Source organism: Chenopodium quinoa, unplaced genomic scaffold (genome assembly GCF_001683475.1).
Source record: "Chenopodium quinoa cultivar QQ74 unplaced genomic scaffold, ASM168347v1, whole genome shotgun sequence".
Taxonomy (NCBI): Eukaryota; Viridiplantae; Streptophyta; class Magnoliopsida; order Caryophyllales; family Amaranthaceae; genus Chenopodium; species Chenopodium quinoa.
In genome coordinates, this window is record NW_018742204.1 from 22,933,224 (window position 1) to 22,950,361 (window position 17,138).

Below are 17,138 nucleotides of genomic sequence, written 5' to 3' on the forward strand. Positions count from 1 at the left end.
TGATTGTAAGCTGCAAATTATTGACTTGAACATAACCCGACTTGAATCCGAGAATGACCTGACTTGAAAATGACCCAACCTGATTATAACCCGCAAATTATTGACTTGAACCGAACCCAACTTGAACCCGAGAATGACCCGACCTGATTATAACCCGCAAATTATTGACTTGAACCGAACCCGACTCGAACCCAAGAATGACCCGACCTGATTCTAACCCGCAAATTATTGACTTGAATCGAACTCGACTCGAACCGAGAATTACCCTAACCCGTTTTAACCCGATAAAACCCGAATTAAACCCGACTTATTGTTCACCCGACCTGAATGTAACCCGATCTGTTATTAACCCGACCTAAACCCAACCCAAACCCGATAAGAAGTATGACTCGACGTGACTTGGCTCAAGCATGACCCAACCCAAACCTGACCCGTATAGGTCATGGAATTAATCCAAATTGACCCGATCCACTCTTACTCGACCCAAACCCGACCCATTTACCCGAATTGACAGCTCATTCCAACATAAAAACAACTTTGGTGAAATCAACAAATCCTTTCTTCATACTCTCTCTTCCTTGGTTATATTTTGATTGATTTTTACTTAACTCCACACATTGTTTTGATGCTAATTAAATAAATCGGTTAGAATAATTTAAATTGGTATTCAAGATGTGATATGAAATCATTTATTTTTTATAATTCCCTCTGTACTAAGTCACCAACAAAATTATAGTATAAAATATGAGAGAATATGAAACGGACTTGAGCAACCCATAAGGAGTAGTAGAGTTCATACAACTTACACGTTACAAGTCCATATAGCGCAGCTAGAGTTTTCATTTAACAAGTTTCTCAACACATTTTTGTATTATGTAGAAAAAAAAATAGTTGGTCTAGAGCGAGTATCTTACAAAAATTTCAATATCCGATATAGTGAAAATTTAATTAAACTATTATAATGTGACTATCAAATAAGGTCGAAGAGAATGATATTGTTTTTCATGTAATAATCCAAAGGAAAAAAGTGGACCAAAGGGTAAGAAATACAGAGGCCAAAGCGTAAGTCCATAGCATAATTACCGAACACTCACTTCGTCCTGCTCCAAACAGTTGTGTCATTGTGCCTAGCATAAACATAAGACACCATTAATAAATAAAATGTAAATTATCATTCATGGATCACTCAATCTATTTAAAAATATGACGCATAATAATAAGATAATTATACAGATCATGCTCTGTCCTACTTTTGAAATTGAAAGTGTAACACTTTTGTAACACGTACTGAATATTACAAGTTTGTAACACATGTATACATAATATACTAATATTGTGTTACATTGTAACACATGTACAAAATATGGTGTTAACATACCTAGGTTTATTGCTGGTGGCATGGCATATTGAAGAAGAAGAAGAAATATGAACAATTTATTGTTAGACGGAACAAGACCAGCTTGGAGTGCACCCTTAACAATGAGAATTCCGAAAAGAGGAAGAAGTACGTAGCGAGTTACAACTATGCCAAGAATAACTCTTAGTTGAATGCCGGTACCCTTTAAACCTGCCCATCATAACATTGGAAGGATTAATTAGGAAGTTATTGTTGAATGTTTGAATTTGTTGATTAATTGGTTGTATTGGAAGGAGATGAGATTATACCTTGAAGGAGGTTGGCTCCGAGTATTATGGTTAGAACTGGAATGGCTGCTTCTCTGTATATTTGGGATACATGTATTAGATTAGATTGAATGTTATGATGTTTTCCCCTGTTTTAATTATAATAGGGTATGCTGGGGGTTACGAGGCGAAGGAGGTAGCAATGGAGCATTATGTACGGCAATACTAGAGGTGCGTTTTATTCATTTAAAATTCACTTAATGTTTAGAACTTATTATTAAACAAAATGTTTGATTTAAATTTAGCCGTTATTAGTACTCCTTAGCATAACTTAAATTCATAAATTTATCTAATTAGAACTTATTAAATGTCATTAGAACGTATTTTTCTCAATGTAATTGGTAATAGAATGAACGTAACTTTTTTATAGGAAGGAAAAAAGAAAAAAACAAAAAAAAAAGAGGAGAGTGTAAAGGGTACCCTAGCATGAAGGCCGAGTCCGTGACAACATGGAGTGGAGCTTCATTGCCGATCATCAGTTTTTGGATCGGAGAAATTATTCCAATTGCAAAACCAAATATCTAAAATCATATCAAGAATGACGCTATTACTTCAAGATACTACTCATAGTAGTACTAGCATATGCACATTAAATCACCATCATAATTTTTTTGTCGATATATGCTTTGGATTATTATGAAATATGTACGGATGTGTTCCTTCAAAATTAATGAATTTCTATTAGGAAAATTTGCAAATTGCAGCCGTTTAAAGTTCGTATTTTGCAAATTGCAGCCATTTTAAAAAAAAAAATTGCAAATTGCAGCCCAAAAGTTCATATAAATTGTAAATTGCAGCCCGATTCAACTTTTTCATCGGTTTACAAGTTGATAAATCTTCGATTAAGGTTTTAGGGCCCACTTTAGTACTTAGGGGACCGAAATTAGCAAAAAAATAACGCAAGTATCTCGTTTTGTGTAACAAAAGTGTATCGATTTGTGGGAAACTGCAAATATGAGACACTTACGTTATTTTTTTGCTAATTCCAAGCTCAATTCGGATGAAAAAAATTTTCAACATGTAAACCGATGAAAAAATTAAATCGGGCTGCAATTTACAATTTATACGAACTTTTGGGCTGCAATTTGAAAAAAAAAATTAATAGCTGCAATTTGCAAAATACGAACTTTAAATGGCTGCAATTTGCAAATTTTCCTTTCTATTAAAAGTTTTATTTTGATGATGAATTGAATAGCTAGTCTCATGCATTATCAAACCTTTGGTTGGTAACAAGAAGGGCTCTATCAGACCAAAATCTTTCACAGATCCTCAAACCGCATTATACATAATTGTGAAACCATGCTCGCTAGTATGCCATTTCAGTAGGAGGCGTGTGACATGGAATGTGGCCTAACGGTTTACTAACAAACGGTCCTTTATATGTAAGAACTTGTATTTATTGAAATATTGAATATTATGATTGAAATTGGCAAAATAAAGAGAGTTTAGAGGATACCGCAGCAATAGTTGATGGTGCAAACAGTACTTTGAGGTTGGCCTTTCCTAAGAAAGTTCTTATGCATTGACTTATCTTGACTGACAATGAAACCTGCCCCAAATAAATCTTAATACTTTAAATATGATCAAACAAGTACGTGGTACACTTATCTTTTTCTGCACCTAATGGTAACTTGTTTGATCATTTGAATAGATTAAAATGAGCAAATATTATTAAATTAGTAGAATAATACCTTTAGAGTGTCTAACTCTAGGCACACACAACTATTTTAGAATTTCACCTTTAATTATAGTTTTATACTTATATGCGGTCATAGGTTAGTAAATAAAAAAATAATTTTTGTAAAATCATACTATGTGTTTTGGGTGTTTTTGTCCCTCGGGAGAGTTACAACACGAACACTGATCCGGAGTGAGTTGTACCTGCAAAACAAACGGAGACACCGGTTGGGTGGTGCTCCGCCTCCGACGCACAAGTTAGAAACTTGAAAGGAGAAAAAGGTGCGGAAATTTAGGTGGGGTTTTGCACGGATTCCAAGCTCAGGATGTCTCTATCAAAGAGTAAAATGTGTAATAAATGGTAAAACGTGCCCTCAAAAAGAGGGACATCTCCCTATTTATAGGGTCTTTGGGATTTGTGCCCCTGATTAGGTCACTGAACCCTAATCATTGGTGGGCTGCGCCGCTTTGCGGCTTTCTCGGGATTTGGGCCTGAAGGCCGCCTTTTTCCCTTAATTTCTGGAGTGACACGTGTCAAGCAGGGATTGGTCCACTTTGGGCCATCTTGAGGCTGACACGTGTCATCCTCTGATTGGACCACGTGGCGGGGTAAAATTACCCTAAACATTTACCCCTCATAGATGTGACGTGGCGCGCCACGTGGCATCTATGACATGTGTCACGCTCCGATTGGCGGTAATTTTACCATTAAAGAGTAACCGTTCACCTTCCGGGTAAATTACGGAATTGCCCCCGTATTTACCCTCTATATATAGTCATTTTACTCTCATAATCTTGTACGTTTACAAAAAAAATTCTAGAGAGAACTTTGAGAGAGCAGAAGTCATCCGTTTGAGTCAGGCGCAAGCAAGAAAGCTCATTTTCCATCGACCCAGCCGGACCCGCCTAGTTCCAGATATTACATCAAAAGGTACCGTCTCTGCCTCTCTCACCTCTTTTTCTTTTTTCACCGTTTGTACATATTTCTTGCAATAAATGGATGTATCACCAACACACACGGCACAACCTAGGTTAGAGTCCAGCCGGTCACCAGGGACTGCTGAGTCTAGGACTGGGAGTGTCGTCTCGGGGTGTTGGGACCACCCTTTGCCTTGGATTCCGACCAGTTACGTGTCTGTGCAGGACACAATGGCTCGGATAATGCAGACGGCGATTGATCCAAATTACAAGAGCGAAGGCTCAGGCGGCCAAACGCTTGAGGGAGAAACGTCTGGTCAGGGAGACCAGACGGCTCTGGAGAGATCCCCTCCGCGCGCCCCTTCAACCCTCGCTGACTTTTTTTTGGAAGAGTGTGACCAAGGCGGCGACGAGGCCGTCTCTGCCCCCTTGACCCAAGATGAGGAAGAGACAGAGAGCGACAACTCTGCCTCTACCTCTGAGAGCAATGATGATTTACCCCCGCTTTAGGATTGCGAGTAGGAGGAAAGGAAAAAATGGAACGAGAAGGACGATCCCTTCAATATCCACGTCTCCTCCAAGGACCGGATCCAAATGGAAGAAAATTTAAAGAATTTTACTCAAATGCACCCACTAGGAGACGGGTATAGGATTCGGGTGCCGCCTGAGAATGGCACCATCGCCTAGGAGGACGATCAAGAGAACGCCAACAGCTATTTCGGCTGTTATGAGGCGGCGTTCAAGGCTGGCCTTCGCTTCCCCCTTCACCAGGCGGTGAAGGCAATTTTAAGAGGCTACGGCCTCGGAGTCTGGCAACTTACCCCCAACTCTTGGACAAACATTCTGGGGTATGTTGCCGCCTGCTAGTTCCACGGGCTTAACCCCGGCTGGGGGGCTTTTGCTAGCATGCATTATCTTAGCAGAAGCCCAGGCGGCTGGAGGGCGTGGTATACTCTAACCACGCATCCCCAATACATGATGACCTTGGACAAGGTCTCAAAATTCGACGGCTGGAAACACAGGTTCTACCTGATGTCAGCTCCAACCAGACGGGAGAATTATGAATTCCGTCTGTACAATAAGAAGCCCGACTTGATGGGTCGGAAGTGCGCTCTACCCCGGATCCCAGAGGAAGATTTTGACAAAATCATTGAGGCATACTTTTTTGGCCTCATAGACGCGACCTTATCAACCGGGGAGACAATAAAAGTCCCCAAGAACTAGATCCCCAAGAGCGTCTGGTTCAGGGACGAGTGCTTCCTATCCACCTGCGGGCTAGGGCACATGTTTACCAAACGTATGCGCCTGAGTTTATATCTGTCTGTAGTATCTTTCTATCAGAATTGATTTATGATATTTGATCAATTTCTCTTTTTGCAGAAGAAGCATTAAATATGTTGCAGACGGAGAAGACTCCCAAGCGGTCCTCTACACTCATCCGCAAGCAACTTGCGGAAAAAGCTGCGGCTGAGGTCAAGGCCAAGGTAATAAACGCCTGACCCTTTCGTAAATCAATCTTAAAAATTATTTCTCCCGGATGCTAACTTTGACTTAGTTATTTCCGCAGGGAGGAGAGGTTGGAAAAACGTTTGAGAAATAACTCAAACGGGCTAGGGAAGAGGCCCCCGCCGTTCTCAACAAAATTAAAAAATCCACCTCTGTGTCAACTCCTGGCGCCTCAGCCGGGCATCAGCAGATGCGGATAGCGGGGCAAAACGAGAAGGTAGGCGGCAGCCTGTGCCTTGATCTCGTCAATCCCTTATCAGCAGCCGCGGGGTTTACCATGCCTAAAAGCGGTTCCCGCTTGGCCGACTCTGAAGGTAAGAACCCTTTTGAATCGCCGCTTGAGCTGGGGTGGCCTTTGCGGGTGAAATCCCACTCTCAACAGACGTCATCTTCAGACGGTCGGCAACAAATAGGTGTTGCCTTAGTTTCGCACTCATCACGTATTGATTGTGGTGCAGATCAATCTCCCCGCTGGCCAGACGTCCAAAAGCATGCCAAGGCCATGCTTGACGCCGTCCGGAAGACGGATAAAGACAACATCCCTGGGATAGAGACGTTCAATCTAGAACGCATTCTATCCCTTCTGGATGGGGTAAGAAACTTGTCAATTTATTTTTTCCAAGTGTTTTACCCCGCCTGCAATACTTATACCGCCTGCTTTTTTGCAGGCCATGCTGCGGGTGGACGGGCTCAAACGTCCTTATTCCCGCAAACGGGAAGAGTTAAAAAGGGCCAAGAAGTCCTCCTTAGACGCTGACAATATTGCTTTACACTCGACTATCGTAAATGAACTTGAAACTAAAGCAATCATTATGACACAGGTGTCTAGAATCTAGCAGCTGGAGGCGGATCTGGAGACTGCCAAACAGCGGGCGGGGGATGCTGAGACGGCCCAGAAGAAGGCAAAGGAGGGCCGGAGGAAGGCGGATGAGAGCGCCAAAAAGGCTGATGAGGCGCTTAAGAAGGCCCAGACGGACCTTGGAAAACTTCAAGGTGTTTCTGAAGAGAACACCAAACTGAAGAGCAAGGTTGAGAGGCTAGAGAAGGAGGCTGCTCAGGCTCAGAAGAACTTTGCAGCAACCCTGGAGGCGGAGCAAAACCGTCTAGTTGCTGAAAGTGACGCTGACAATGATTCCCAAATGAAGATCGCCTGGGCTGCCTTGTACCCAAATGCGGATTACAGCATCTGGGCACTGGCTCATAGGTATGCCGAGGACGTGGTGTACCTGAGAGAGAAGGGTGATCCAGAGCCTGAGTCCTTCGACGCCTAGGTTAATGCCAACAATGAGCCCCCCGTGCCTCAGCTACCTGGTCCGGGTGAAGCACAGGAGATACCCTCAGATGATGAGGAGGAGGACCAGGAGGCACCGTCTGCAGGCAAGAAGTGACCTTTCAGCGGCAGTATGCCAATCTCTGTTTTTTATCTTTTATTTTATTTATTCAGCGGCAGTATGCCAAAACTTGTTTTTCCGGCCTGCGTACCGAGTATATTTGTATTTACCGGCTAAGGATCCGGGTTAATTAACAATTTCTCTTTCTCCCGGACGGGGTCCGGTTAACATTTAATCCACTACAACCGTTTGGTTGGGTGGACTTTAATGAATGCACCGACTAAGTCGGTTTTGATCATTTTGCGTTTGCGTTTGAATTTCAATTTTTGCGAGTTTTAATTTTTCATTTTTGCCCAACTTATCAAAAGCATGCGGCGATTTTTTGCCTAACTAATCAATAGTCCGGCTGTCCTTGCCCCTAGACTGCTGTGTGATTGGTTTCAAGTGGAGTAGGTTGATTGAGTTGGAAACGTCTGATGCTGCAAAGAGCATGATACGTTTTGTAAGTCAATCAATCACAATAGTGATTGCCCCAAACCAAGTGCACAGCCGTTCACCAACAGGCGTTCCAGTCACTACCCAGACGGCGTTTTGTCCGTCTTAGTAGGGATTTCATAGCCATTGAACAACTCTCTTGCTCTGATTGGGATAGAGAGTGCAATTTTGGAATAAATAACCTGTGAGAACTTCAGCCGGAGACCGATTGATGCCCCAGGGCATTCGGTATTTGGTAACTTGATTGTTCCTCATAGATCATTCTGGTCAGACGGCTATGAGTTGACCAATTCGGTCGTTCAATTTTTGCCGTCTGCATGAGTTGACCAATAGTCTGTTCTCTGCGACGATTGCACCCGGAGGGGTGTCGCCGGACGCCTTTGTCCATGCTGGGACAGGCGATTATATAAAATGAGCAACCATCCGGCCATTTCAGCCTCTGGTCTTGTTTAGGACCGGTTGTATAGCCACTAAGCGTTTTTGTGCTTAGTTTTTAATCGGAGAATTGGCCGATTTACACCAAGTGTCGAACTTAGTTGTTTAAGCAAACGAGTCTGTCTGGGTATTACCCAGACGGACAGTCAATTATTTAATCATACCGAGTATCAAACTTAGTTAGGTAAATGAAAAATCCGTCCGAGTATTACCCAGGCGGATAGTCAAACTTAGTTAAATAAACAAAGTATCAAACTTAAATAAACAAGGGATCCGAGTATTACCCAGGAGGTCAAACAAATGTAACCTTTACTAAGTATCGAACTTAGTTAGGTAAATGAAGAATCCGTCTGGGTATTACCCGGATGGATAATCAAACAACAAATCAATTTTGCAAACAAAGTCTGAATCTTCATTAACTGACTCACTGTTTACAAAAAATTTACATTCTCAGAAGTAGTACTTTTTCAGATTGTCTACATTCCAAGTTTTAGGCAGGCGCCTGCCGTCTGGAGTTTCCAGGCGGTAGGTGTCGTCCCTTACTTCTTCATAGATCCGGTAGGGGCCTTCCCAATTTGGAGTTAGCTTCCCCAGCTCATTGGCCCTACCGGTTGCCTCCATTTTTCGTAACACTAAGTCGTCAACCTTCAAGGGACACTTGTGTACTTTTTTGTTGTAGGCTCTCGTCATTCTCAGACGGTAAATCTCATGACGCAAGGCAGCATTGCCCCTGCGCTCCGGGAGTGAGTCTAATGCCAGGCGCATTGCTTCCCAGTTTGCCTCTTCATCATATAGCATGACTCTGAGAGTCGGCTCGTAATGTTCAATGGGCAAGACGGCTTCAGCACCGTAAATAATGAGAAATGGGGTTCCACCGGTTGCCCCCTTTGGTGTTGTCCGGATGGCCCATAGGACATGGATTAACTCTTCTGCCCATAAGCCACCGGCTCTTTCTACTTTCTTCCTAATGTCGTCTGAGATGAGTTTATTGAAGGCTTCAACTTGGCCGTTTTCTTGAGGTCGGCCAACAGATGCAAAATAGCTTGAGATCCCCTGATCTCCCAACCATGTTTTTAGCTGAGGCGTCTCAAACTGAGGACCATTATCAAAAACCATAAACATAAGTACCCCATACCGGGTGATTATGTTTTTCCAGATGAAAGAAATCACGTCTGAGGTTTTGATGTTTTTAACCGCCTCAGCTTCTACCCACTTGGTGAAATAATCCACAGCCACCAAGATGTAGCGCTTTCCGCCTGGAGCAGGCGTGTAAGGACCTAGAATGTCCATGCCCCATTTTGCAAACGGGATTGGGCTGTGGATGGCCGTCAGGTCAGTAGCCGGACAGTGAATGAGTTTGCCAAATTTTTGGCACTTGTCACATTTCTTTACCAACTCCTTGGCGTCTGCCTCAAGAGTGGGCCAAAAATAATGTCGTCTGGCTCTAACGGCTAGGGACCTGCCGCCTATATGGGAGGCGCAGAATCCCGAGTGCAAGTCTTCGAGAACTTCCTTCCCCTTTTCTGGGGTGACACATTTCAACAAAGGATTCTGAAACCCCGCCTTGAAGAGTTCTCCATTTTTCAACTTGAATCTTGCAGCTCGCTTTTTCAGGACGGCCGCTTCCTGTGGCGAATCAGGAAGTGTACCGTCTGAGAGATAGGCCCGGATGCCATCCATCCAGGTAGAGCTTCGGTCCAGAATTCCAACGGGATTCTCATAGATGCTTCTCTTTTCAAGAACTTCCCAAAAGACTGACCGAGGCGTATCATGGCAGGCGGAAGACGCCAGTTTTGACAATGCGGCCGACCTAGGAACTTGACTCAGCCGGAATTCCTCAAGTGCCTTGGTCTCTTCTTTGACGGCCTGAAGATATTTGATCATAGCCGGATGAGTAGCCTCGTAGTTTCCCTCATACTAGCTAAAAACCAATTGAGAATCAGAGTAGGCGTCAATTTTCATGGCCCCTGACGCCTTACACATGCGAATGCCGGCTAGCAGGGCTTCATATTCCACCTCATTGTTAGAGGCTTGAAATTTGAAGCGTAGTGCATACTCAAATCTGTCCCCTTCATGAGACTCGTAGATTACGCCTGCACCACAACCAATCTTTGTAGAGCTCCCGTCTACATACACTTTCCAAACCTGATCAGGATTATCCGGAGCCACCGGACGGGTCATTTCAACAATGAAGTCGGCAAACGCTTAACCTTTCACTGCCTTTCTTGGTTCGTAAGTGATTTCAAGACTTTGCATTTCAACAGCCCATTTCAAACATTCTCCCGGATGAGTCCAAGGTAGACATTGGCCGCTTGAGTGGCTGGTCGGTGTAAATCACCACCGGATGTGCCAAAAAGTAGGGCTTCAGTTTTTTGAAAGCCATATACAAAGCAAGGCCAAATTTTTCAACCATGGGGTACCGGAGTTCAGCATTTTTAAAAACATGGCTAATGAAGTAAACCAGGAGCTGCACGTCGTCTCGCTCAGCAAGGAGAACGACACTGAGGGCATGATCTAAGGCGGCTAAATACATGTACAACGTCTCCCTAGGTAAAGGACTGACCAACCTAGGTAGAGAATGTAAATGCTCTTTCAACCTCTGGAATGTCGCCTCACCATCATCCCCCCATTCAAATCTGGTCTTCTTCCTGATTGCTTGGAAGAAGTAGAGGCACTTGTCGCCTGACCGGCTGAGGAACCTCCCCAAGGCGGCCAGACAGCTGGTGAGTCTCTGCACTTCCTTGACAGAACGGGGTGACTTCATGTCTATCACCGCCTGTATCTTTTCAGGGTTAGCCTCTATCCCCCTTTGATCAATCAGGAATCCGAGAAACTTCCCAGACTCAACACCAAAGACGCATTTCTTTGGATTTAACATGACCTTATGCCGCCTGAGGGTGGTGAATGTTTCTCGGAGATCAACAAGGTGATCCGTCTGTAGCTTGGATTTGACTATCATGTCATCAATGTACGCCTCCACATTCCTCCTAATTTGATTAATGAAAACCGTATTAATCATCCGTTGGAAAGTGGCAGGCGCATTTTTCAAGCCAAACGGCATCACAGTATAACAGAATAACCCCTGATCAGTGACGAAGGTCGTCTTCTCTTGATCCTTTTTCCACAGAGGTATCTGATGAAAGCCAGAGTAGGCATCCATAAAGCTCATCAAGGCGTGACCGGCTGTAGAATCGACCAGACTGTCGATCTTTGGAAGCGGGTAACTGTCCTTTGGACACGCCTTGTTGAGGTCTGTGTAATCAACACACATGCGCCAGGTCCCATTCGGTTTTTTAACAAGGACCACATTGGCCACCCATTCGGGAAAATTACAAGGCCGGATGAACCTGGCGTCTAGCAGCTTTTTGACTTCGGAAGCTGCCGCCTGACTTCTTTCCTCGCCGTGGTTTCTTTTCTTTTGCCGGATGGGCTTCTTTTTGGGGTCCACGGCAAGTTTGTGGACAGCGAGATCCGGGCTGACGCCTGGCATCTCTTCCACTTCAAAGGCAAAAATGTCTTTGAATTCCTTCAGCAGAAGGTGCAAGTCTGCACCCAAAGTAGCATGAGCAACCGTCCCAACCTTTACAGTATGTTCCGGACGGCTGTCATCCAGAACGAGATCAACGCTTTCACCAGTCGGTTGGGGACGGAGCTCATCTGACCGTTCACCGGTCAGTGATTGCTATTTTTTCTCTTTCTTCACCTCCACCAGCAGAGGTGTCTTTCTTTTCTTTCCGGCTGTTGGTGGGGCAGGTGCTGGATCGGCATCCTTGACATTGTCAAGGTCAATTGGTTCCTGACCGCCTGGGGCCACAGTGTCTCTGACGGCTGAGAGATAGCATTCCCGGGCCATCTTCTGATCCCCATTTAGGGAACCAACAGTGTCGTCATCCCTCTCATACTTGATGAGCATGGGAGACGGGATGATTACTGCCTTGGCTACGTTGAGGGTCGGCCGGCCTAGGATAATGTTGTATGCGGTTAAATCCTCAACGACCAAGAATCCGACGACAATATGTCGTCCCTGACCTTTCTCTCCCAGCCGGATGGGCAAGTCAATTCTTCCGGCTGGGTAGACCATCCCACCCCCAAAACCAACCAAGGGGTGGGTGACCGGATGCATGCTACTGACATTGTATTTCAGCTTTTGCAGGCACCGGAGGCTGATGATGTCTGATGAGCTACCGGTGTCAATAAGGATCCGTCCAACCAGCTGGTTGGCAACCTTACATTCAATGACGATCGGGTCATCATGCGGACGACGGACACTACCCCTGTCCTTCTCAGTGATCAAGACGTCTGGGAAGGAGGTGCTTGCAGACGCCTGCTCATCATCATCCTTGTCCATCTTTCGAAGATGGCTCTTGGTGCCCCGGATGGTAAGGCCACCACAGGAGAACCCGCCTGCTATTGTGTAGACCGGCTCCTTGTCAGTATCCGAGCTACTAGCAGGCTGGGGGTAGTCTTGGAGGACTGACCCTTATTCTTCTTCTTTGCCCCGGCTGGGAACTTGGAAATGTAGGACTTCAGCATTCCTTTGTCAACCAGACGGTCCAACGCTCTTTGAAGGCTGAAGCATTCGTTGGTGTCATGGCCAACTTCCTCATGGTATTAGCAAAATTTATTTTTGTTCCTTGATTGAATGGAACTTTTCATTGGATTCGGCTTCTCTAGGGACAGCCGGTCCTTAATTTCCATGAGGATGGAATTGCAGTCCTTGTTAAAATCGTACTTGGGGACGTACAGTTTAAACTCTTTCTTCTTCTTCTGGGACGGCTGGTCAGAATCACTAACCACCCAGATTTCTTTTCTCTTCTTGTTGTCTTCTTTCTTTTTGGCCGGCTGGGCAGGCCGACTGTCTTTCTGCTTGTCGGACCTCTTTGAGTCCGACTGGCTGCCAGACGAGCAGAGGTCGGTAGCTTGGATGTAGCTTTCCGCCTCCCTCAGGGCCGCCTGTAAGGTGAAAGCCCTTTTTCTGACTAGGTCGAACTTAAAAGTTGACCCGTCTCTCAGACCTTTGAAAAAGTCTGTAAAAGCTACCTCATCAGATAGTCCTTGAATCTGAATTCTAATCAGATTGAACCGCCTGACATAAGAGCGCAACCCTTCTCTCTCCCCTTGCTTAATGGTGCTCAAGTCCAAGCTTGTTTTCTTCGCAGGGACGTTCATTGAGAAGTTTGAAGCAAATAGGAAGGCAAGCTTCCTAAAACTGTCAATGCACCCAGCTGGCAGATTACCAAACCATTGTTGGGCGATGCCCTTCAATGTAGTCGGGAAGCAACGACACCAAGTGGCATCATCCAACTGCTGCAGATACATGAGGTTGGTATAAGCCATGAGATGGTCTTCCGGATTGGTGGTACCGTCATAGGTACCAACCAACACATTCTTAACCTTGGACGGCTGTGTCGCCTCGGTTATCTCCCGGGTGAACGCAGAAGGTTGTTCACCCAGGCGAAACAGACGAAGCTGCCGGTCTAGTGGTTAGACATTTTGGTATGCCGCCTGACCTCCAAAGAGGGCCGGCTGCATGAAATGAGGGGGATACTGGCCGTAGACCTGAGTAGGCACATACGGTACAGCTCCAATCATATGAGGGCCAGAATGGACGGTATTACCGCCTGTCTGACTTTCATGCAAGGAAGATGCATTCCCGGCAGAGGTATTGTTAAAGCTGTCAGGAAAGTTCGACGTGGAAGCCGACTCAGACAGCTGCTGATTTCTCTTCCGGTTGATGATCTCCCGGGCATCAAGAGATGACTTCTTACTTCTCACCGGCTGTTGAGTCCGGCGGGGGTTATTGTTATTCCCCTTAGGAAAAAGAATTTTGGACCAATCAATGGTCCCGGCTGCCTTCTCCTTTGGATGAGGAGTAGGCTGCCAATCTTTGACTAACTTCCCCTTTTCCAGAGGAGTCTTCTTGGCAGATTGGCCTCTACTTGGGCCAGCCCGGCTTTGGGTGATCAGCTCTTTAATTTCACCCTTGAAACTTGTCATGAATCTCATGAGCTCATCTCGGGTGACAGGCACTGATCCAGCTGCCGTATGGGTTTCCCCTTCCGGCTGCCCAGGGGTTCTACTTGCACCCGCCTGGGAGGCACCCCGCTCCAGAGTCTCTCTGGGCCGGATGCGCTTGATTTCTGAGAGAGACGTCTTCGGTTGTAAAGGTTTCGACTTGAGGATCTTCATCCTCATGGTCTGTAAAGACTTTTGGGTCTTCGCCCAGACGGTTAGGGGGTGGTACAGACTCTTGAACCATCTTCGAGGTACTCTCCCCACAGACGGCGCCAAATGTTTTGGGTGTTTTTGTCCCTCGGGAGAGTTACAACACGAAGCCTGATTTGTAGTGAGTTGTACCTGCAAAACAAACGGAGACACCGGTTGGGTGGTGCTCCGCCTCCGACGCACAAGTTAGAAACTTGAAGGGAGAAAAAGGTGCGGAAATTTAGGTGGGGTTCTGCTCGGATTCCAAGCTCAGGATGTCTCTATCAAAGAGTAAAATGTGTAATAAAAGGTAAAACGTGCCCTCAAAAAGAGGGACATCTCCCTATTTATTGGGTCTTTGGGATTTGTGCCCCTGATTAGGTCACTGAACCCTAATCATTGGTGAGTTGCGCCGCTTTGCGGCTTTCTCGGGATTTGGGCCTGAAGGCCGCCTTTTTCCCTTAATTTCTGGAGTGACACGTGTCAAGTAGGGATTGGTCCAGTTTGGGCTATCTTGAGGCTGACACGTGTCATCCTCTTATTGGACCACGTGGCGGGGTAAAATTACCCTAAACACTATGCACTAAAACCAACTTGATGATGTATTAGTGTATTACACAACAACAATGATTTTTCATATCCGAATAAGAAAGTGTGGTCAATGTCAATACAATTGTAAATACAAAGTATATTAACTTAATTTTTTTTTCATTTTTTTTTTTGGTTGGTAGGTTAGGGAGAAGGGCCCTATGACCGAGCCAAAACCTCTCACAGATCCTTCCGACTTGGGTTAGCGGGCTAGACACTTTGGGAATGGGAGGAAAGGGTGATAAGGAAATCCCCATCCCAAAGTACCTCTAGTGGGATTTGATTTGACAACCCCAAGGTTGTGAGATATAAAGTTGTAAACCTTACCATTAAACCAAGCTATACGTGGTGTATATAACTAGTGTATGGTATCAATAAAAAATGTGGTAAATAGTGTATGATTTATAGTCAAAGTGGTGCAAGTATTTTGATACTGATTAGTAATTAGTTCTACAAAAGCTAGAAAGAGTTAATGACCTGATGAGAAGCTGCGAGACAATGATCTTCACTGCAAGGAAGGAGGGGTTCCTGATTGGAGTCCTTAATGTGGATGCCTGAGCTATCAATTAGCCCTTTATCTCTTGTTATTTCCTCAGCAGACATTCTCACAATGTTGTAAACAAGTGACCATATGTATACTGCCCCTATCTGATAACAACAATTCATTAATCAAATATTATATTCTTACTTGTGTGTCGTATATATGTAGGGATGGCAAGTGGGTACGATAAATGAATACGAAATATATCTTAGTATACCCGATTGATCATACAAGACTTAAGTTTATGCCTTTATTGTCATTGTTATTTGTCTTGGAGAATTGTCTACAACATGATAGATGAGTGAAAAACGGATAAATAATCGGATTTTGAAATTTTACCGCCAAGGAAAGAGAAGAATAGGATAGAGCATACGTCTCACAAGCATCAATCGCTCCAAATGGACTGCCCTTCTCCTTGCATATTGCAGGGATTAAGATGATAGGGAAGATTCCCATATTCCCTATTTATGATTAAAATTTGTGTCATTCTTACATGTAAGATATTTAAAATGATACATAGTGTAAATATTAATCTTAAAATGTATGGCGTATGGGAGTACTTAAGTATACATAGAACAACAATATATATATATATATATATATATATATATATATATATATATATATATATATATACACACACGTAGAACTATTATGTATTAATAGATTAATTAAGTAGCATCTAAGCCTTAGTTACGATGAAATTTTTTTCTTTTTTTGTCCTTTTAAACTTAAAACAAATCAAATGTGTTATTACATTGCACTATATATATACTTTGTCTTTTTAAATTTTCGGAAGTATGATATTTGTATCCAACTCTAAAACCTAATATTTGTAAAGATTTCCGATCTTATATAACCAAAACCAAAATAGCGGGTCATATACTTAAAAATTTTTAAAAAAAAAAATCACTAGATTTTTAGATCAGGCAAAATTAATCATTGTTCTACATTTTTTTATCAGCCTAATGTAAGGACAACCCATTCATCTTCGAGTCACAACCCACAAGACTTGCAAGTTTTAAATGCTACGTAGTAACAATCCTACGGACTCACGCATACGTCATGAGGCGTAGGAATGTCTCTAGCATACGTCTCACAACCGTTGTAGGAATGTTTCTAGCATTAATATGGACCAATAATGCTACAAACATTCCTAAATGATTAATGACAGTATTAATGCTATTGAGTGATCATAATCATTATATTTTATCCCACCACTTTTCTCTGTCATTATTTTTTTTTTTTCGTCTAACCAAAATTAAAAATAACCTTACCAAGCAAAAGGAATACTATACATGTGCTATTTTGGAATCGGTTTATACAGCACTAATATAAAGTATTTTCTCCTCTAATTTGTAGTCACAATTCTCACAAACAACTTTAACTTTAGACAGCTGTAACATTGAAAAAAATTCAATAACAAGCCCAAATAAATAAATAAATAAATAATGCATTTGAAAACACGAGGAAAACAAGAACACCTTAGATGAAAATTAAACGTTAAAAGCTAGGCTAGGATCCAAATTACAATTACTGAAATAAAAATATATAGAAGTATATAAAATAAGGAAAATGATTAATTAACATAAAATAAAAATAAAAAGGAAAATTACCAGCAGAACAAGCTCCAATAATGAGGCCCTTGAGGTGCTTAGGTGGTCTTGAAATTTTAACAAGTAACCATCCTAAAATAGCCCCTAATATAAATGCTACCAATATGTTTATTGGCATAAACCACCTATAAACAAAATAATAAT

General features: G+C 43.5%; 1 protein-coding gene across 1 annotated transcript; it reads right to left on the reverse strand.

The window, feature by feature from the left end:
- Positions 1-860: 860 nt before the first annotated feature.
- On the reverse strand, positions 861-17,116 carry LOC110724285 (protein PIN-LIKES 3-like). The gene is made up of 8 exons (XM_021903710.1): positions 16,995-17,116; positions 15,718-15,839; positions 15,315-15,485; positions 3,140-3,232; positions 2,104-2,204; positions 1,666-1,718; positions 1,379-1,567; positions 861-1,127 (listed from the first exon to the last, which is right to left on the reverse strand). Exons 1-8 carry the CDS (start codon positions 17,110-17,112, stop codon positions 1,003-1,005), a joined length of 972 nt encoding a protein of 323 aa, XP_021759402.1. The 5' UTR covers positions 17,113-17,116; the 3' UTR covers positions 861-1,002.
- Between the last annotated feature and the right edge of the window lie 22 nt (positions 17,117-17,138).